We start from the raw sequence: 22,780 nt of genomic DNA, 5'->3' as shown, positions 1-22,780 counted from the left end.
GTAAAATAGGTACCTGGGTGTTAGTCAGCTGTCACGGGCTGCTTCCTGGGGGTGGAGGCCTGGTCGAAGACCGGGCCGCGGGGACACTAAAGCCCCGAAATCATCTCAAGATAACTCAAGATAACACGTGACAGAGTCCACCTCCACTACACCAATACTTGGGTCACACTATTACACTTGTCAACCCACCGTCATGGGAGCGCGGCATTCTTTAGTGTAATCCTTGAGACTCGCTGTCTTACCTTATGACAGCGGAGCAACTTATTTACAAACATCTACAAGGGATAACAAAAAAAAAAAAAAAATACACACAGCACTGCTCCTGTGCTAGGTAAGCTACGGGCTCACCATAGCCCGTGCTACTTGGAACTTGTTCCGAGTAGCTGAATCTATAACATCTACAAGGGATATAACCATGAGATGAATGGGTGACCCAAACCACACAACAGAAAATGGAGAAATGACAACGTTTCGGTCGATTGATGAAGATTAAACCAGCCAAAAGGTGGCACGGGCATGAATAGCCCGTAAAACGTTTCGGTCCGTCCTGGACTATTATAAAGTCGTGATACTCTATTCACATTTATGGGCTATTCATGCCCGTGCCACGTTTTGGGTGGCTTAATTTTTATCTATCAATCTATTCACATTCCCGATTACATCGTGTCCACCCTCTCCTGTGACGTACCGTCTTGGGCTGTCTCCCACACACTCCAAGACTCTACAATCCGTTCACCCTTCTCTGTCTTGCATGATCTTGGAGGCGTGCGTGAGTGCGCGTGCATGCACGCATGTGTGTCGGCAGGTGAGGTGAGAGGCTTGTGTGGGGGACCGGCAGGCACCACCAAGGACGACCAGGAGCAAGTCATGAGCCTGACTTTACCACACCACCACCCACACCATCACCCCTACTCTCAACCACACCACCACCACCAACCACACTACCAGCCCTACTATCAACCACACCACCACCACCAACCATCCACAGTCAACCCCCAAACCACGCCATAGATCAACACATTCAATACAAAGACTCGCGTATATTACATAAACCTAGCGAGACTCCTCGACCCCCCTCCCTACACACACACACACACACACACACACACACACACACACACACACACACACACACACACGACGGTTGAAAGGCGGGACCAAAGAGCCAGAGCTCAACCCCCGCAAACACAACTAGGTGAGTACCCTCTCCTGATACACAAGCAACTATGCCACTATACGCGACGTAAAGAGTGAAAATTGAAATAAGTTTGAGGTAAAATACACACAAAGGGATGAGATAGCTCAAGCTATTCTCACCCCGTTCAGTACATCGTGTTAATACATACATAAACACAAACAATAAACATTACCAAACATTCTCAGAGATAAACATCTACATTTCCTACGTAGAGAGAGTGAGTGTGGAGCTCACACGCATCTGATAACGGCAAAGGTGCGATAAACTGTACGCAGAGAACATGTGCATCTTGTCCCTAGGAAAGTTATGCAGCCACGACTAACTAACGGCAAGTTCATTCAGGTTGTGAGATGAAGCACAAGGCCACACCTACTGCAACTGCACGGTAAATGAGGCAACACTGAGATGTTTATGATAACAAAAAAAGCCTTGATATTTTTGAATGGGAAAGCAGAGAGGAGAGATTCCCCCCCACCTACCCCCACCTACTTTAAACTCATCCAGGCAAGCGCACACAGGCTGGGAGCTTCAAAACAATGACAAACTACTAGGAAAAGATGTCAACACGACCTTGGCTCCCTGTAACTACATCTTAGTAACTACGCTTACACAAGATAACCACGTATCCCTGCCCATTCAAAAAACCAAAATATCTAGTATCCACAGGATAGCAAGAAGTGCCTTTAACACCCTGTGGCTCTGTAAGGGGCGTTTATGTCTTGGTATTCAGTGTTCCCTCTACCTTCCCAAGACCTTGTCTCTCCTTGCCCAGAGTCGGACGGCTGCTGGAGGAAAGGGAGAGGCATGCTGCCACTTGGATCAGAGCTGGTCTTACCGTTATGTGCTGTCAGGGGGGTGGGGGGTGATGGAGGGGGGTGGGGGGTGATGGAGGGGGGTGGGGGGGGGTGATGGAGGGGGGGTGGGGGGTGATGGAGGGGGGTGGGGGGTGATGGAGGGGGGATGGGGGGTGATGGAGGGGGGGATGGGGGGTGATGGAGGGGGGGGATGGGGGCGTTTTTACATGGCTTGGAGGCTTTTGAAGAGGGGGGGGGGGGTTATGGCAGTGAAGGGTTTAAGAAAGATGGGTTTATTGAGGGGGGTTGGGACATTTATTGGGAGGGTATCAATAGTTGTTTCTGTATGACCTTTATAGTGTACTTCCTTCACTCATCTTTGCATACTGTCTTCCCACTTCTTTCTCACCCCTCACTTCTAGCTTGCCACTAATTTACCCAGGAGACAGAGTGATAGATGAAGATGAGAGTGACGGCGAGGACAAGACACACTGATGTTACTCCAGCCATCACTACACCCGCCTCCTTCACCACCACCTTAGACCTCGCCTATCATCATCTACTACCACTGTTACTCTTCTAAACTTCACACTAATTCCTGCCTCAAGTTGCTACTTCTAATACCACCCCCCTAGTTTTTAGTACCTTATCTCCTCCACCAGCCTCCACACCCCCCCCTCCGCCCCCCCCAACCAGCCTCCACACCCCCCCCCTCCGCCCCCCCCAACCAGCCTCCACCCCCCCCCCCCCCCTGTCCCCCCAACCAGCCTCCACCACAACAGGTGAGTTGTGGTTGCCAGCCCACGCCCACCACCGCCCCAGTTATCCTTGACACCGCCCCATCTGCTCTTCAATCACCTTTATTAACAAAGCCCTCAATTTTTACACACTTTTTGTTTTATGACCGTTGGGGGGGACATTTAGGACTAACAATTGTCGAAATGGCGAGGTGCCGTGGAGCCATATGATTGGACATTCATTGAGCTCTTGGGACAGGTAGACAGCGTGAGCTCTACTCTCCATGACGTGAGATGGCGTTGAGTGGTTCAATACCACCACGTCACTTGTCCTACGAGGATGGAACTCTAAGTTTGGCCTCTATATCCCTAGACGAGAAGAGGGATGCAACAAGCCATGCCCGAACTACCCTCCAGGGTCGTCCAAGTATACAATCTCCTCATGAAATGATAATTTACCATGATGAAGATGATGATGATGAAGATTAAGCCGCCCAAAAGGTAGCACGGGCATGAATAGCCCGTAAGTGGTGGCCCTTTTGAGCCATTACCAGTATCAATAGATGATACTGGAGATCTGTGGAGGTGCGACTGCACCCTGCGTGACGGGAGATGACTCCTGTGGATAATTTACCAAAGCAGACGAAATTTTAAATTTTGCCCCGAGGGGGGAGTTTATTGGGCAGCGCCACTCATCTTGTGAGTGAACACACCGCCACAGCAGCATGTACATCACTGCCCCAAATGGAAGAAAACGAAGTATGGAGCTCGGAGCTCTTCCTATTCTACACTTCCATAAGCCTACCATTTCCCCTTAGTTTTGATTTTTTAAATTAATTTTGCTCCGGAGCGCAAGTTTCTTTAATTGTAATGTTGCTGAAAGTGGAGCTTATTAACCAAGCTTGACTACATGCTCCTTCACTGACTACATGTACAGCAATGTAGTCTACGCCTCTTCAGAACAAAATGTCCATGTAGCACGGGCTATGGTGAGCCCGTAAAGCTTTAGTCTACGTCTGCCATCAGCATGTCTTGACCACGGAGTGACCCCTTCCATCACCACCCCACTCCCTCTCATGACTCAACCAGCCCATCTACCCTTTGTCCGATCCCTCTTCTGGACCCAAAGAGTGGGGGGGCCAGTGCCCCCCCTAACACCACCCCAGCATGGCGCCCCCTCTCACCCCTCAGGTCAATGCCCCGACCCCGATCTCCCGCATCCCTCCCCCCCCCCAATAATGTATCGATGCAATACTGGTACTACACAGCCTGGGATACAGGCTGTGTAGTCTGTATCCACGACTTGTTTTACAAGACCAGCCACGCCCTTCCCTGTCCTCCTCCTCGTCACAACAAGCCCTATCATCACACGCAGGTTCGAATCCTCGTCACGGCCCTTGTGGATGTGTTCAAGCCCCATCACACCCTCCCTCTGGCTCCCATGTATCGCGTGTACGCAAAGCCATCTTCACTACAGCCAACCCTTCCCTGTGCTGTTAACAGTATGACAAGAGCTAGAGCACCACCTGTGTTGCCTTGCCCGCCTACATGATGAATCTACTGTATATCCTGACAGAAGGTGTGCCGCACGCTGTCCCTCGCAGCGTTGTTTGTACCCATCCACCCACACACACACACGAAGGCCACTGCCCTAATCTTCCTCCTGAACCGTATCCCTTAAATTTCCAGGCAATTTCTGGAATTCAATAGTTAAGACACAGAGAGGCAACTGCAGTCCCTCTGCAGTTGCCTTTGTTCTTATGTTCTTATGATCTTACGATTAGACAGCTCCAAAGCTAGACACATTAGGGAAGCAACTACACCAGACTACTGAAATACTTCGACACGAGGCCTCCTGCTGGGTACACCTAGGGTAACGACGCTCAACTAATTACCCTGCTTAAGAACCCTGCTCCCCGCCTCCCTCCGGTGTTAAGATGGTTCCTTCCTCCCCCTCCCCCGGGCCATCAACCCCCCCCCCCACAAGTGTTGAAAGTTTGACGAGCATCCATCACACCACAGAGGGCGGCTTTGGGGGACCAAGAGGCACTAACAGTGAAAGTAGTTAATGTTGGCGCGAGGTGGTGCGCCTTCTACACCACCAGGTCGGTCTTGCCTCACCCTCACTGCCTTAACGTCCCCTCTTCACCTCTCCACCACTAGCCCAATGCTCTCCTTCACCCACATCATCATCCTCCCCCATCTATCCACATCCTCCCAAGGCATCACTACGCACCATCACCCACTTACCGTCTATCCCTATCTATTTCCACAACACTTTCACCTCAACCTTCCTCTAACAAGAGACACACAGAAGGAGAAAGAAGAGCGAAGGAAGGAATGCACACAAAAAATAACGGTATTCTGGGAATCCTGTTCCAAGGCGCTAACAGTAAGGCCAATGTGTGGTGTTCACACACACACACACACACACACGGATGTATTATTTAACACAGGTGGGACGCGAACAAGGAGACACAGGTGGAAACCGAGTACGCACATGAGCCACAGAGACGTTAGAAAAAACTTTCAGTGTCAGTAGTTAGTAAATGGAATGCATTAGGCAGTGATGTGGTGGAGGCTGACTCCATACACAGTTTCATGTGTAGATATGATAAGAGCCCAGTAGGCTCAGGAACCTGTAACACCAGCTGATTGACGGTTGAGAGGGGGGATCAAAGAGCCAGAACTCAACCCCCGCAAGCACTAGGCAATTACACACACACACACCTGTATGTAGGTATTCCCATGCTCCTGTATTTATGATTAATCCATTCTGGAGAGGGGGACGAAGACAGGAAATGGTAGGGGTCTCCGCCCCATCAATTTCCTCAGAAGCGGTGAGGTAAATCACGCTACCCTAAGCCTTCCGAGAAGGACTCCCTCTACCCAGTACTTCACGTCATCTCTGTCACGTTAAAGTCTGGCCATTATACAACGGGGGACCCCTGACTCTCGCATGGGCCATGCTGAGGGTTCGACCCTACGTCCGGGATGATTCCAGACGCGCCTCAGTCGATTCCACCACGACATGATAAAACAAAAATAAAAAACTCCCGTGCCTTGACGGGAGACATCTCCCGTCACGCAGGGTGCAGTCGCACCTCCACAGATCTCCAGTATCACCTCTTGATACTGGTAATGGCTCAAAAGGGCCACCACTTACGGGCTATTCATGCCCGTGCTACCTTTTGGGTTGCTTAATCTTCATCAATCAATCAATCCAGTACCTTGCTAGGCGCCCCGGCGTGCACACTAAAGGCACACGGGAACAAAATACCGCATCACCCCATTTTGTCCAACAGAAACTTTAAAAACACTTTTTCATATCATGCATTTCCTACGTCACGTTATTTACAACAAGGCCAAAAACAATTTTATTTCTCACCCCAGTTTATCATGGCAATCTCTACAACATGCACCTTCAGCGCCATACCTATTACCTACTCTGCCACTACCTCGCAGACCACGAAGCGTCATGGGTAAATAAATAGGCAAATAAAAAGGATAAAGTATGTTGACCAGACCACACACTAGAAGGTGAAGGCTCAACATACTTCAGCCACGTTATTGTGAAGCATCTGCAGGTAAGGATAACAATTAGGAATACGTTGTAGAGCGTACTACAAGTCTATGTCACCCGGAACGTAGGTTCTGAACCCTCATCACGGCCCTTATGAATGTGTTCATACTACAAGTATTGGATCCCTTTCACAGTGCAGTACCAGCACAGACTGGTCCCTCGAGCTCCCAGACAAGAGATGAACTTCACACGTCGCTCGAACCAAGCAGGAGGAAGGGCGATTAAGCCAAGCTGTCGAGGCAGATGCCCATACGTGGACTCTTGCAGGTAAATTCGACATAACCCAACGAGTTGAACCCGAGTACCTACCAATCGAAGGTCGAGAGACGGGACAGAGGAGCTGAAGTTCAACCCAAGTATGCTGTAGTGGTAGTCCAGCGCGCGCACACCAACCCAACTTTTGCGGTCATTGAAACTGCCAGCAGTTCGGAAGTAGATATTATATATATATATATATTATATATATATTATATATATATATATTATATATATTATATATATATATATTATATATATTATATATATATATATTATATATATATATTATATATATATATTATATATATATATTATATATATATATTATATATATATATTATATATATTATATATATATATATATATATATATATATATATATATATATATATATATATATAATACCTTGCCCTCATTTAACAGCTACAAGACAGAGATAGCGACCGCAATTACTCTGGTCTATTACGTCCGAGAGGTATTTCTGTCAAGGACACGAAACTGCGCCAGTTCGGTTCGATATCGTTGAAGCTTCTCAAACTACTCTACTCTGGCCATTTTCTCTCCCCCCGAACCACTCTCGCTATCCTCCAGCCAAAGCTCGAAAAAGTGCCAATATAAACTAACTCTCCATTCGCATCAGAGCTGAACTAAATCCGGAAGGAATTACTCTTATTTGCGTCAAGTTATGGAGACGCCAGCACCCAGCCAACACCCTCCAGGCGTCGCAAAATTCAAGGCTATCTATTCTTGTTTACAATCTTTATAAGATTTTCACAGCCACACCAACAATGTCAAGTTGCTTGTGAGTATGAGCGTGTGGGGATGAGGGGAGGTACATGACATGTTGAGGGGAAGAGACAAGGATACAAGGTACATGGAGGCCAGATTCACGAAGCAGTTACGCAAACACTTACGAACCTATACATCTTTGGCGGCTTTGTTTACAATTATTAAACGGTTAATGAGCTGCGAAGCACCAGGAGGCTGTTTATAACAATAACAGTTGATTGGCAAGTTTTCATGCTTGTAAACGGTTTAATAAATATAACCAAAGCCGTCAAAGATTGAGGACAGATGGACACGTTCGTAAGTACCTGCGTAACTGCTTTGTGAATCTGCCCCATGGGAGTCTTACATGTGTACCTGTAATCCCCCTCTCATCCATCAAGCTACCAGGAGCGGAAACAGTGGTGAAGGCTCACCCGTGATGACCAAACCCAACACAAAGCTACAGGTAACGCAACCAGCCAGTCAGTCAGTCAGTAGTGTAGTGAAACCCAAGACAGGGAAGATGAGGTTCGCTCGCCACGCCATCGGGGAAAGTGAAAGGCCAGTGAAAGCATTTTTCACTTTCTATCTTTTTTAATCGAAAGAACATTTGACGTGTTATATAGGTATGAAGTTAATATTCACCGTCCTTATAAGAATTAGGCACAAATCTTACAGCAGGACGAAGGTATGGAGTAAGGTATTGTCTCTTTAGAGAGAGAGACTCATTGTCTCTTAAGAACATAACAAAGGCAACTGCAGAAGGCCTATTGGCCCATACGAGGCAGCTCCTATCTATAACCACCCAATCCCACTCATATACATGTCCAACCCACGCTTGAAACAATCGAGGGACCCCACCTCCACCACGTTACGCGGTAATTGGTTCCACAAATCAACAACTCTGTTACCGACCCAGTATTTACCCCAGTCTTTCCTAAATCTAAACTTATCCAATTTATACCAATTGTTTTGTGTTCTGTCTTGAGTTGATACTTTTAATACCCTAATAATATTCCCTTTGTCAAATATCCCCTTTGTATGAGGCCAATGATTGCATGGACAGGTTAGGTACTTCTGTGCCAGGTAAGTCCACTATGAGCTCACCATAGCCCGTGCTACTTGGAACTTGTTCCGAGTAGCTGAATCTATAACAACATGGCATCCTGGCGGCAAGCACGATGCCAGATACTGCCACCGGCCCTCAACAACATTATATCAAAGTTTCCCCTCGCTTTTGTTTTCACTTTCCGATAACGAAAAAAAAAAAAAAAATCCAGCTAATAAAAAAAACCACAATGGCGATAAATTTAAAATAAATGACAAGACCAAAATTTACACAGTCTAAACGTGAAACTTTTGAGTACTGTTTTATTGTGAAATCCAGACCTTTCAGTCTTGACATGCAAAATACACACATCCATAAAGACTCTTTTAAACATACAAACATTTTGAAAGATATCAAACATGTGCAATTTGAAACATATATATACATTCTTGTGTACACCTTCCCGCTATCTTCGTCTGTATAACAGACGTAGTTATGTTTAAATAGTTCTTATGTTTAGATTTAGGAAAGACGGGTAAATACTGGTTCAGTAACAGGGTTGGACATGTATATGAGTGGGATTGGGTGGTTATAAATAGGAGCTGCCTCGTATGGGCCAATAGGCCTTCTGCAGTTGCCTTTGTTCTTATGTTCTTAACACTTGAGTTGATCCGTGAACATTCTCAACCACTAGCAACCCTCCTTCCTCCCCCGCCCCCCCCTACCACACGCACAGGGGGCTGGCTAGCTGAGTGGATAGCGCTCTACACTCGTGGACCTAGGGACCAAGGTTCGATCCCAGCAGCCAGCGGAAAAACAAATGGGCAGAGTTTCCTTCACCCTGATGCCCCTGGAGGGGGCAGTAAACAGATTTACAGCCCCACTATACAGCTTCATAGACAACAGAATATGCAGGCGAGGAGTCACAATAACGTGGCTAAATTATGTTGACCAGACCACACACTAGAAGGTGAAGGGACGACGACGTTTCGGTCCGTCCTGGACCATTCTCAAGTCGATTGTGGTCCAGAACGGACCGGAACGTCGTCGTCGTCGTCGTCCGTTCACCTTCTAGTGTGTGGTCTAGTCAACACAACAGAATAGCTATTAGCTCAGCATTGGCAGCTACCCGAATAATGTCACCAAAGTCACCAACAAGTCACCAAAGAACAGCAGAACCCCATCCACCGCACGAACACTAAGACGCCCTCAACACCGGACTACAACAACAAGAAGTCACCAAAGTGAGCAACACGATCGAAGTGTTGGAAGAGCCCATGTTAGACAGATGAGGCCCAGACGAGACCTACCCACACCAAGTGACCCAATAGTCTAGCATCTCCAAGGAACCAGACCCCACAACACCCAAGTATAACACACACCTTAAGGGAACAAATCCACAAGGGCCGTGACGAGGATTCGAACCTGCGTCCGGGAGCATCCCAGACACTGCCTTAATCTCTGTGTTAGTGTGATCTCTGTGTGTGTGATGTCACACCTTCAGGGATTCAGATTTGTTTAATGTTCAAGTTAGAGCATTTATATAATTATCTTAAATATAGAATCATATTTTTTAATTTAACTTAAGAAAATACAAAGAAAAACAAAGGCTGCTCCCCGCGACGCATGAATCATGACAACTTTCTTCAGTGCTCGGGACCATTTCTTCCAAGGCGATGTGCCGTAACGCATATTAGTGAGTAGGGAGGGGGGTGGGGGTCAGGGTGAGGGGGTGAGGGGGGGAGAGAGGGTGAGGGGGAGATTGTTCTAGGTTGGAGTCTTGACTTTGATCTCGGACGTAGGTTCGAATCCTCGTCACGGTCCTTGTGGATTTGTTCAGGGGGTGGTGGTGGTTTTAGGTTTAGCTACTCAGATCGAAACGTCCATGCAGCACGGGCTATAGTGAACCCGTAATTGAGTTCCGTTATTCCCGATAACCTTGTTACTGTGATCACACACAGAGATCACACTAACGTGATGCATCAAATGAACTGTGATATTTGGGTCATCTTGTTACTTGTGATATTTGGGTCAAAGTTTTAAATGGAGGTGGGGTTTCCTCCTTTTCTCCCGTTTCTTTTCCGCTTCTGTTTTAGCGCACTGGTTTTAGTCTTGTTTTAATAACATATTATCTTGGTGGCGGAAATAGAGGCATAATGTTCACTAGTGTGTTTCATTCTTCAAATTATTTTCTACTCATTGTAGTCGCGGTTGAATGTGCATCTAATGCAGCTGCTGTCATTGGATTAATGTTGAGTTTGATGCGCAGGGCTTCAGTAGCTTCACATTCCAGTAAGTAGTGCAATAGTGGCGCCTCTGCATCTGGTCCACAAATATGACACTATTGTGTTTATTACCTCCCAGCAGCACTTGTAACCAAGTCTGAGTCTGTGTATGGCTACTGCAATGTCTCTGGACATCTTTTGCCAGGCTCAAGAGACTAGTACCCAGTGGCTTGTTGGTAGAGGGGGAGCGGGGAGCCTGCTAAGTAGTATACTTTCAAGGGAATGCTGCTGCTGTTTAAGATTCGCTACATGGAACAAAAAGTTCAAAGTAGCACGGGCTATGGTGAGCCCGTAGTGGAACAAAGTTATTGGGTTCCAACATATATTCAGGGTTGTTGTTGTTGTTAAAAGATTTAGCTACTCAGGACGAAGTGTCCATGTAGCACGGGCTATGGTGAGCCCGTAATATATATATTCAGGGGAAAGGGGGGCATATATTGTGAAGAGTTGTGTGGCGAGGACAGTAGGCTAGGCTAAGGTGGTGAGAGGGGGGGGGGGGATAGCCAAGAAAGTAGTGGAGGCAGACAAGACTGTTGCAAGGAGACGAGGGGGGCGGGAACGAGGGGGGGGGGGTAAGGTGAGGCGATGAATACGTCACGACAAAACCTGGCCAAGGTCTTTCCAGACCGACCTTTGACCCCTGTCCACTCAAACCATCTCCCTCCCCCCCCCCCCACCCACCACGGGCAGCAGCAGCCGCCGGGGCAAGTAAGAGTGTGGGTGGAGGCGTGTCACGACGTGACCAAGAGGTGAGGGTATCGAACACTTTCTATGGAGGCGGCAATGCCAAAGAACCTTTACTTTAATCCAGGTCAACCCCCCCCCCCATTTCCCCCCCCCTCTAACTCCCCCCCCCCCTTTCTCCTACGCCCCCCAGTTTTTATTTTATTTGGAGGTTTACGGCGATATCATTCTATTTTTCTATCTAAAGTAGTGTTCTTTTGCGCCTCTGTTGGCCTTTGTCCGGAGCCGTGCTTCTCCACTCGTCCAGCTTTTGGACTTTTCCCTCCTAACCTCCAATTAGAATTCCAGGGCATAGGAAAATATTGTCAAAAGGCTTTAAAATCATGCTAACGTGGGTTGGGGGCTGGACACGAACAACGGACACCAAGGACGTGGCCTAAGAACGCCGGGCCTCGGGCAAGGTGAACTAATTCCACGAAACGGAACAATGACTAACCAAATTTCACAACCAGCTTGATTGAACCCGCCGCCTAGATGAGACCAAACCGGTATCCACCACCACCTGGTCATGCCCGGTGGTGGATATAGCTAGTTCCCCCGGTGGTGGATATAACTAGTTCCCCCGGTGGTGGATATAACTAGTTCCCCCGGTGGTGGATATAACTAGTTCCCCCGGTGGTGGATATAACTAGTTCCCCCGGTGGTGGATATAACTAGTTCCCCCGGTGGTGGATATAACTAGTTCCCCCCGGTGGTGGATATAGCTAGTTCCCCCCGGTGGGGGATATAACTAGTTCTCCCTCCGGTACAACATCCACGCCAGATTCCTTGAAGGGATTCAGAGGCGATTCCGCTTCCCTGGGTGACCCAGCTGTGTGTACCTCGAATGTGTCCTCGGAACTAGACAAATATCAAGCCAAATGGCCGCTGCCCACGTGTACCTTCCCCATCTCCCAGGACCATATACCCGGCCTAATGCCAAATCTACCAGGAGTGACTTTGACACCTTGTTAGTCAACCACAGTACCCGGCCTTGTATAACAACAGTCTAACCGAACTGGTTCTTGTGTTCCAGTACTTTGCCCTCTTTGGCAACCTGCCCGCCAGACTGCCTGCCTGCTTGTCTACCCACTTGCCAGCCAGACTACTTTACCTGGCCTGCTTGCAACTCCAGACTGACCCACTACTTACCTACTTGACAGACTACTCACCTGCTTTCTTGCCTGCTTGCCTGCTTGCTTGCTTTCTTGCTAAACAAATTGGCGCTTCTCTATCCTTCACCTCACTTGCACGATGACCTCTGGACCTCTCACCTCTGAACTATGTTGGCCAGACCCAGCAGTGTGCTCATGGTGCAGGAGGAAGGAAGGAAGAAGGAAAGAAGGTAGAAGGAAGGAAAGACAGAGGAAGGGGAATGGACTTAAGAAAACATGGACATCTTGGGCTTTTTAAGAGGAAGAAACAATAAAAAAAAATCGTGCTGAGCTTATGTAATTCTTGAGTCTATGTGGTTGATCACTCTTAGAGCAAACACCCTTGAGTTGTACAGTACGCACTGGTGTTGGGGGTTTGGTGAAACCTCTGCATCACAACCCCCCCCCCTCCCCTCCCGTACGGTGATAGGGACAACCACACTACAGAAAATTGCATCATTAAGTTTACCGCAATACTGATTCCTCGATATGAGGAGGGGGGGGAGGGGAGCGTTAGGAGAAAGTGTTGTGAGGGGAGATGAGGAGGTTATAGTGAGGGGAAAGAGCCGGAACAGTGAGCACTTGAGAGAAGGGGAGGAAAGAGAGGGGGGTGGCGGATGATTTAACGTGACACCAGACGTGAGGGGACTTATGGGTTATTCATGCCCGTGCCACCTCTTGGGTGGCTTAATCTTCATCAATCAATCAATCCCGAAGCAACCCAACTCTCCGCTCAAGCAAACGGACATTCTTTGAACAGTTCTCAAGCGAGTTTGACTCACTTTCGTTTATTTTCATTCTGTACGAACTGATATTCAATCAGTCATCTGAATCATCGTGATCACAGCCCACCTTTGTTTATTTGTGTCTTACTATTCTGATCTCGTCATTCACAACATGTGCCCCCCCCACACCTTCACAAGTCACTGTCACACTGACGATAAACGAGAATGATTGATTGATGAAGATTAAGCCAGCCAAAAGGTGGCACGGGCATGAATAGCCCGTAAGTGGTGGCCCTTTTGAGCCATTACCAGTATCAAGAGCTGATACTGGATATCTGTGGAGGTGCGACTGCACCCTGCGTGACGGGAGATGTCTCCCGTCGGTTAAACGAGATATCACGAGGGATTAAGACGAAGACCAGACTTAAGAGGAGCACGGCATCCAAACCCGGCGTAGTGTCCTACGAGGAGCGGGTACGTTCCGCGGCTAGCTTGAGGGTTAGTTCCGCTGAACACGTGTGCCGGGTGTGTTCAGAGGGACACTGAGAGCGTGGGTGTGTTTACCTTGAAGGGATTCAGAGGCGATTCCGCTTCCCTGGGTGACCCAGCTGTGTGTGTACCTACCACCAACCTCAACAGGTGGCGCTGGATGCCTCCGGGGCTTCTCTTGCAGCGTCCCCCCCCCCCCCTTGCTTAAAGATACAACCTTGTTTCTTACGCTTGCTGGTAATGCGGTCAACTTGAATCACACCTCTGATGTTAATACTGTTTTGTCTGCGCTCACACCATCCTCAAATTTCTTTGTATTATTGATAGGTTGTATTGGGGAGGGATGGTGATAGTGGTAGACGGGGGTGGTAGTGGGGGAGGGGTGGTGGTGGTGGTTGACGGGGGTGGTAGTGGTGGTAATAATGGTGGGAGTGGAGGTGGCAGCAAGACCATTGGTGGTGCGCGTGTTGTAATCATGTCAGAGCACCGTTGAGGAGCCTTGCAGGGCGGTTGACCTTCCCGGGGCGCACGCCACACTGGGAAAGACTACTCAAAAAGTGGAAATGGCCGTCGTGTTATTAGCGAGGCAGTGTTCCCCCTTAGACACCCAACCTGGGGCCCGGGCGACCGGAGTCGCCATGATGACAGACAGCTGCCGCGGGTCAACACCAGCGACTCAACAAGAGCATGACAACATGTTAACCCACACCACCAACCTTGACTACTGTGTGTGTGACTGGCTTGGTGGCTGGCTGGCTGACACCTCGTCCGTTACTCCTCCACTCTCCCCATTTCATCAAGCTTTACTATTCCTTCTACGTGTGACCTGCCGTCGCCTACCACTTGACACGCACGCACCACCGTCACCGTCACTCACACCCACAACAACCTCGTCCTCGTCCCCACTACCACCTTGGTTACACACGCGCGCACAATCTATAAAGCACTCGGCAACTCTATCGTGGTATATAAACGCCAGCATGGTCCGCCATCCCTCCAGTGTGTCAGAGTTCGTCCCCGTCGCCGCTCAGCCATGAGACTAGTGAGTACTACTTTATAAAGAATGTTTACCCACTCTTGCCCTCAGCGCCGCTAGCTATACCGTCGTGGCCACCTTAAGAATAACCCCCTCCCTTCCGGTAATGAATGTACCGGACTGAGCACTACTGCAGCTATCCGGTCAGTGCTAATGACGAGGACGAGCACTACTTGTGTGGTTAAACAACACCGTAACTAGACCTGGTCATTCTTGCCAACTCAACCTGTGCAATACGAGGAAAACATGGTGGGCGCCGCCGACTCGAACGAAGGTCTGTGTATGTGTGTGCGTGTTCGCTCCTAAGATTAAAGTGTTGTCCGCCACCGCAAGCTCAAAACCATTACGAGGCTGCTGTTGTATGCCGGCAACGCCTAGTGCCGTCTTGCCCGCCCTACAGCACCTACGTCCATCGCCACTATGGATATAACTCTGCAGAACTCAAGCTCAATGGATACGCTGGACATGTACAGACCTGAGCAGCAGGAGCCACTACCCAATCTCCTGTATCGTGACTGTGAAGCATCCTAGCGCAGCCACCCAGCTTACAGATACCCCATTACAGCCCATGTCTACAGTGTCTAAAGAGGATTCACCATCCATCTCCATGGCTTCACTGTTAACTTGTGGCATCATTCTCCAATCCTTGGTCTCCACGACCGCCATCCCAGTGGAGACTTAAGGCTAACGTCGATTCAAAGTTGAATTAACCTTACTCTTGGATACTGGGATGACTAATCATTGTAGAGATTAATTTAAATTTTGCCCCGAGGGGCGAGTTTATTGGGCAGCGCCACTCATCTTGTGAGTGGACACACCGCCATAGCAGCATGTACAACACTCCCCAATAGGAAGAGTTGTAGAGATTTGCCAGACAAGTTGAACCAAGCTTCAGTAGCCTGGCCATTTGTTCACAGATTCGGCAAAATAAAGACAAATTGTTTTCTGTGCCACTCGCCTCACTCAGTACCTGTAATGTTGTCACGTCTCGTTGTCTACCACTTGTCAACATTTATCTATCAAAGTCAACTTTCACGACTAAAATACAAAATTTACGGTTGACTTCAGTCAACAGTTGAAGCCAACGCTTGAGAAAGTAAAAGGAGACACGAAGCGGAGGACTGAGACATGTAGGTCGCCACGCAAGAACAATGATTAAAAAAAAAAAAACTTGATGTATATATTTTTTATATTATTGGCGCGTCATGTCATGCAGTCATGCGGCAAGGCGAGCTTAGTTTCTCCCATCCCCCCCCCCCCCACACACACACACCCACACATGTCGTTTGATTTTAGTCGCTTACCTTACACTGTCCATCACACCAAGACCGTAACACACACAGGCCCTACCTTTCACTCTCCATGACAATCCCCATCCCTCCCTTCCCCCCCCCCCTCCCCGTCGACAAAACGTCCTTACTCCCCTATATATATATACACACACACAAGGATTAATTTTTAGCCAATTAATATAGTAGGAGGAATGTTTTTCTTCTCCACTCGTCACGACACCCATGAAATTTCAGACAATTCATCATTAATTAAGACAAAAACTTAATTCCTCGCCAGGCATCTCCTGCCTGGCTGGCTGGCTGGCTGCAGGACCTGAGGGAGTTTACACAAACTGACAAGCATTAAATTTGAAGCCGTTTTGCGTCTCAAGATGCGTACAAACCTACACAACCTACCTAACCCCTCCCCCTTCAAGGCTGATGATACTCATCAGCGGGAAGAATTGTTAATGATCAGGGGAAAGCGTCAAGCCATTACACGACTTTTATAACAAATGGAAGGGGCCAGGATAAGGATTTGGAATGGGACGAGGGGAAAGGAATGGTGCCCAACCACTTGGACGGTCGGGAATTGAACGCCCTAGGGAGTGTCAAAAAATGCAATAAATAAAATTCCCCGATATGAAGGTAATTCTGAGGGTGTGACCAATAACATCAACATTGTGGCATGCAGGAAGGTTGCTGTGGCATCACCAACAAGGAAGCCCGACTGAAGCAAGGAGAGTCCATTATGGAGACGCCACGACAGCCATGAACAGAGCCCCAATAACATGTCCCGCAACACTTTCTCCTTCGTGTCATGCTTCGCCGAGTGAGGCGGCGCTCGGATGGTCTCCACTCCACACCGTTGTTGTTTTAGATTTAGCTACTCAGAAAGAAATGTCCATGTAGCACGGGCTATGGTGAGCCCGTGCACTCCACACCCATAACATAAAAGAGTTAAAAAAGGGAGGAGCAGTCATGCCCGTGTCACCTCGTGTGTGGCTTAATCTTTATCAATCAGAGAAGCAGTCCACTTTACGGGCTCACCATAGCCTGTGCTACATGGAAATCTTGTTCCAGTAGCTAAATCTAACAACAACACAGGAGGAGCAAGTAGTAGACAAACGTACAAGAAAAAGGGGTTAGTTTTATAATGCGCAGAGTTAAGAAAAAAGATAGCCTGGTTTGTTAAACACGCGTTGTTACTTACCCTGCAGTACTCCACACACACACACACACACACACACACACACACACACACACACACACACACACACACACACACACACACACACACACACACATAAAGACAAACGTAACCAATGTAATTAGTTTCTATAGTTGCTGAACAATTTCCTGACCAATGGCTCTTCGTAACACAAGTGCATGCATTTGTGCTTTGTCTGCAAAGCCCTTTTAGACCATTTTTAAAATTATTAGTACAGTAGTTGAACCCGGGTGTGGTATTGCCAAAGTGCTGCTAGGTGGGGGAGGGGGTGGTAGGGGAGTGGTGGAAAGAGGGGGGTGGGGGGGTGGGGGAGTAGTGGTGAAGGTGGTGTGGCACACTTTGCTGCAACTGTGAAAGTGAGAGTAACCACACCCCCATCTTCCCCACCACTCCCGCCCCCCCCCTCCCCACTCCTTACCGGTTCCAATAATTTCGCTCTCACCCACACTATCTTGCTGTCAGATTTCCATACCAACCCTCTCCTCCCCCCAGACAAAAGACAAAAACTCGCACCACCACCTGATCGAAGCAACCCCCCCCCCACTCCTCTATCCTTGAGTAAAGGATAGACTATCCAAGGAAAGACTATCCTTGAATCTATCCTGCTGCAAAGTTCAACAAGGTTCCCCCCACTCTCTATTATACCCCCCCCAAACTCCATCCACTTACACCACCCCGCTAGATTCTAAATCCTGGTTTACAACTGAAGGGGTCCCGGGTTCACCTCCTGTACCAGAACATGTGTGTGAGCAAGTTTACTTTCACCCAATTCCTCTATTATTCACCTAGCAGCAAGTAGGTACCCGGGAGTTAAGGATTGTGGGGTTTCTTCCTGCTGGGGAAGGTCAGCAGTTGGTTTAGGGGAGCCTAGATAAGCGTAACAGTAGCAGGTGTTGTGTGGCAGTAGCAGGTGTCGTGTATTACAGTCGCAGGTGTTGTGTGTGGCAGTAGCAGGTGTGTGTGACAATGACAACCTACATCCATCCTCAATTCAAGTGGCAATGAGCCTCATCACCTTCATGCCCTGCAGGAATGCCAAAGAAATTCAGCTTCGAGGTGGTAAACAAAAAAAAAAAAAAAAGGGGGGGTTAGTAGCAGCAAAAGCTAACTCAATAATACTTTCATGTGTAAATATAGCATGATCAGACATTTGGAGACAAGTCACTGCATTAAACCACTAATAGCTCTGAAGGTGGAACTCTGGAGGGCCAATGTTAGACCTTGTTAGGATGATGAGGCCCAATCTGTTAGATTAAGGACCTGCCCGAAATGCTGCGCGTACTAGTGGCTTTACAATTGTGTAATTACTGTACTATGCTATGTATTCTCACAAACCCAATGTACCTTCTTGTATATAAATAAATAAATAAATAATGTGGCTGAAGGAATTATGACCAAACCACAACTCAGATTGAGAAGCAACGACATTTCAGTCCATCCTGGACCCTTATCGTGTGCTTGATAATGGTCCAGGCTGGACCAAAACGTTGTCGCTTCTCTATCTTTCCAAGTTGTGGTTTGGTCATCATTGTTAGCGTGTCTAACAATTGATAAAGCCACGCGACTGCCTCGTCACCCGCCTCCACAAAAGCCACACACGACTGCCTCCTCCCTCACCATAAAATCCACACCTTGAACAGCCACACGTCACTGCACCAGATTATTACCTGCATCACGCTTCTCCATAATGTGAGCCGAGTGGTGAAGAGCCAAGCGAGAGCCAGTTACAGTTAACCTGAATATAGTCAACTGTAAGGTCAGTATGATTCCATGATAAATTGGGCTCTGTTGTGTATGCCCTTATGAGAGTATACAAAAAACTAGTCTTAAAAAAACCTGCTGTAAAATATTGCAGTGTGCTAGTACCATTATGTTCATCTTTTATGCATCCAGCCACCTCTTGCCATCGTTTAACACATCACACAAGGTTGCAGATCAAGTGACAACCAATCAACAGTAACAATTATCAGTAAAACAAAAAAATTTATGGTGTCTGCATTATTTACCAAGAACATAATGCAACATCCTTCAACAGCTGACAGGCCAGGCATCTTAATATGAAAGACAGCATTATATATAACACATCTTGTGCAGCACTACTACCAGCTGGCTATACTGGTAATCATACAAGATATGGAACGTATGCTACTGAAAGTCTGGAGTAATCCAACCACCACCACCTCCTCTGCCTCCGCCGCCTCCTGTGGGAACACACCTTACAATGCTGACCTTTGCTTGCAAGTTTCTCAAGTTCTTATTGCAATCTGCAGTGACTCATGATCAAATGTCATGTACACTTTGTCTGCAATATGTTGAAATTTGCTTCCCCCTCCGTGCTCAACGGAATGATGGTGAATTACATAATTGGCATTTGATTTCATTTATGCATTTTTATCGCACACATTACTGCAAGATTTATCAATTATAATGCAGTTGTATTTTATTCCACCCTCCCAACTTATCCATATAGGTAATAATTTAAGCAATTTTTTTTATTTCGTGTGATGGGTTGCTTCAAGTGGATTTACCGACTTATCAAAATACAATATTTGTTTAACCACTAATTATCCCAAATCCACCCACCCACCCCCACACCACTGACATTTATCACCCACACAACCTCCCAACTCAAATGACTACACCTGCCATTCACTGATGTATAATAAATCTGAATGTTGAATTTAACCTGTAATGTAATTTATTGATATAAACCTGTAATTTAACCTTATTATTCTGTCCTGTTGCAGGCCACCTTGGTGCTGTTGGCGGGGTGTGCTGCATTGCTGGTCAATGCTCAAGATAAAGGCTTAGAAATTCGAGCAGTCACCATCGAGGAGATCTTAAGACAACATCCTGGTCTTAAAAAGGAACTATCGGAAAAAATAAAGTCTGTTTCCACCTCGGACACTCCTGCAACTGCCACTGAAGATGTAGCCCCCAAGGCTCTGGATGACGCTACAAATGCAACCAGTGCAGACACTACCGCTGCCGACACCACCACTACCTCTGCACCTCAGGCAGATGCCCCTCCTGCCCCAACAGAGTCTACTACCCCAACAAATGCAGAAGAAGGGCAACGCAGACCAGGCAGACGTCGCAACGGACGTCGTCGCCCCGATTCTGTCAAGCAATCTGAGCGATTTGCAGAAGCTCCTCACCGATTGAGTGCAACCGAAAAAGACGGCAGTGAAGCACCTTCCAGAGCTCAGCGTCAAAATGGTCGCCAATTTCCAGGAACACAATAAAAATTCATCTTCATTACATCAAACCATAAAACCATAATTATCACAGTTTTACAAATCAACCTATGTTAAAAGAAAGAGGACTGTTAATGAAATATAAGTCTAGTGTATGTCATCTATAAGTAAATGTTAAAACCATTCCTATTTCATACGGTATTGTTGGAATTTGACAACTTGTGCAACTTTTTTAAAACTAATATAGTAATTCCCTTATGCATGGAATTTTGTTATGCTGATTACTTCACTTCACCAATACCATCACCTTTTTATATTTAAATACATTTAAATACTTAAATCTTCAAACTACGTGAAAATTGCTGCGAGTAATAACGTCTGCTCTTCCTAAATCTCGCCTGGAAGCACACTAGTTATATCACCACTAGCAGTGATATGATGAAAAGTTGCAATTCATAGTCATTTATAACAAGTTTTAGCACCGATGTAAATACTGTACAGTGCATTAAAATCATTTCTAAAATGCACTCCAAACAGTATGCAGATAATATTTACATGTCATGAACACACAAATTAACTTACCAGTAATCAGTCTTCAATCATTATTTACTCCAAATGACGTCCAATTGTGGTAAACATGGTCAAGTGTTATTCAAAGCCCAGTTATTGTTACTACAGTACCAAGTCCATAAACGTAGTGACAAACTTTACTTCCTATGGCTCTTTGGGAAGTGCTAATACATTATAATACCAGTTCTTCAAAAGAATCTACTATTTTATAATTCATGCTTACTGAGAAAAATGAAGTGTAAATTATACATCAGACCTCTCTATTTTCATCTCATTTACCACTATTACTTTTAACAAAACTGTTGTATGAAATCTGTACTTCTAGTATTTTATTAATAAACATTCCCATTAACATAGCTATATGTACCAAATAAGTGAACAGTAGTTTCAAATAAACATATTTCCACTGTACTCACAACATGGATGGAAAATAAAAAAAGGCAATTGCAACTGACCAAACAGTCACTAAATTATGGTCCCTCGCCTTACAAGATCCTAAGGAAGGAGGATGATAGGCAGACACTACAGTACAGTACTCTGAAATATAATCTTAAATTTTAGGGTAGAAATGTTATTGTACATCAGTAAACCATAAGCGGCTGTACAGTACGATACAGAAGTTTTGCGATATAATACTTTGGGTTGCGATGTGACCAATGGGTTAAAACTTTGACCTTGAAGGCAACTAACCATTTGCATGTGAAACACTTTCATAATACATTAGCATGTCAAATGCTTTTCATAGTACAAATATTTTCAGGGTTACAAAATGAACACCACAAATGCATCTGATCTTTAAATAGCAACTCCAACTAGGTAGATGACGAACAATGTTTATTAATACGGGAAGCGAGGTTAATAGGATTATTTTTAGAAGGGTCAGTCATAAAACCTCTACAGTAATGCTGAAGTTAAGACATCCTGCTCTAGCGAGATGCAACTTGGATTATGAAGTAAAATACTATATGAGCTCGGTTATCCAAAGCCTGCTGAAACGAATATTTGGATTATTTGGCCAATTGCATCTGGATAACTTTGTGGCAAAACTTTGCCATATCCAGACAGAAATCTGGATAACTGGAGATTAGGTTAAGTAAATTTTCAAGAGCTACTGTATCAAACAAGATGACAAACTACAGCAAGGTTAGCTGAAGTTTGCTTTAAATTATATTTTTTATTTATAGGGTGTATGTGTGGAAATTCAAATCAATATGGTCATTTTTGGACTTCCCTGGTAAGAATTATGCTTATCCTGTTATGGATCCTTCCCATAAGTCCAGAAAAGTGAGCTTAGATGCTACAGGACAGTTTTATCACCATACTACAGAATAAACAAATTACCTCTATAGCATGCACCTAACAGTTGGTTAATTATTGGGCATATAGCAGTCACTTTGCACGAGTAAATAAGCCACCTACAGATTCTTTTACCTACATTCTTGTGTACTTACCTAAGTGTAGTTACAGGATGAGAGCTACGCTCGTGGTGTCCCGTCAATCTAGTGTAATCACCTAGTTGTGCTTGAGGGGGGTGAGCTTCAGCTCTATGGTCCCGCCTCTCAACCGTGTGGATCAGTTACAGGTACAGTATTTACACCGTGGCAGACAGTGAAGAAGGCATGCAAGAAAAGTTGTAAATGGCCTTTTATAAACCTGGGAAAGCACAGTAAACATAAGCTGTGGATGAGTCTGTAAATCATTTGGACAGTAAAT

At 46.4% G+C, this 22,780-nt stretch overlaps 2 protein-coding genes across 5 annotated transcripts in view; one reads left to right on the top strand and one right to left on the bottom strand.

The window, feature by feature from the left end:
• The window catches only part of alphaCOP (coatomer subunit alpha), a 57,250-nt gene that overhangs the window by 29,610 nt on the left and 4,860 nt on the right, over positions 1-22,780 (bottom strand). The gene's annotated exons all lie outside the window — the stretch shown is intronic.
• On the top strand, positions 14,682-21,419 carry LOC123756406 (uncharacterized). Its single transcript, XM_045739534.2, has 2 exons — positions 14,682-14,804; positions 20,048-21,419. Exons 1-2 carry the CDS (start codon positions 14,796-14,798, stop codon positions 20,543-20,545), a joined length of 507 nt encoding a protein of 168 aa, XP_045595490.2. The 5' UTR covers positions 14,682-14,795; the 3' UTR covers positions 20,546-21,419.

The sequence above is a fragment of the Procambarus clarkii genome, chromosome 25 (genome assembly GCF_040958095.1).
Source record: "Procambarus clarkii isolate CNS0578487 chromosome 25, FALCON_Pclarkii_2.0, whole genome shotgun sequence".
NCBI lineage: Eukaryota > Metazoa > Arthropoda > Malacostraca > Decapoda > Cambaridae > Procambarus > Procambarus clarkii.
This window is presented reverse-complemented; position numbering and strand designations above follow the sequence as displayed.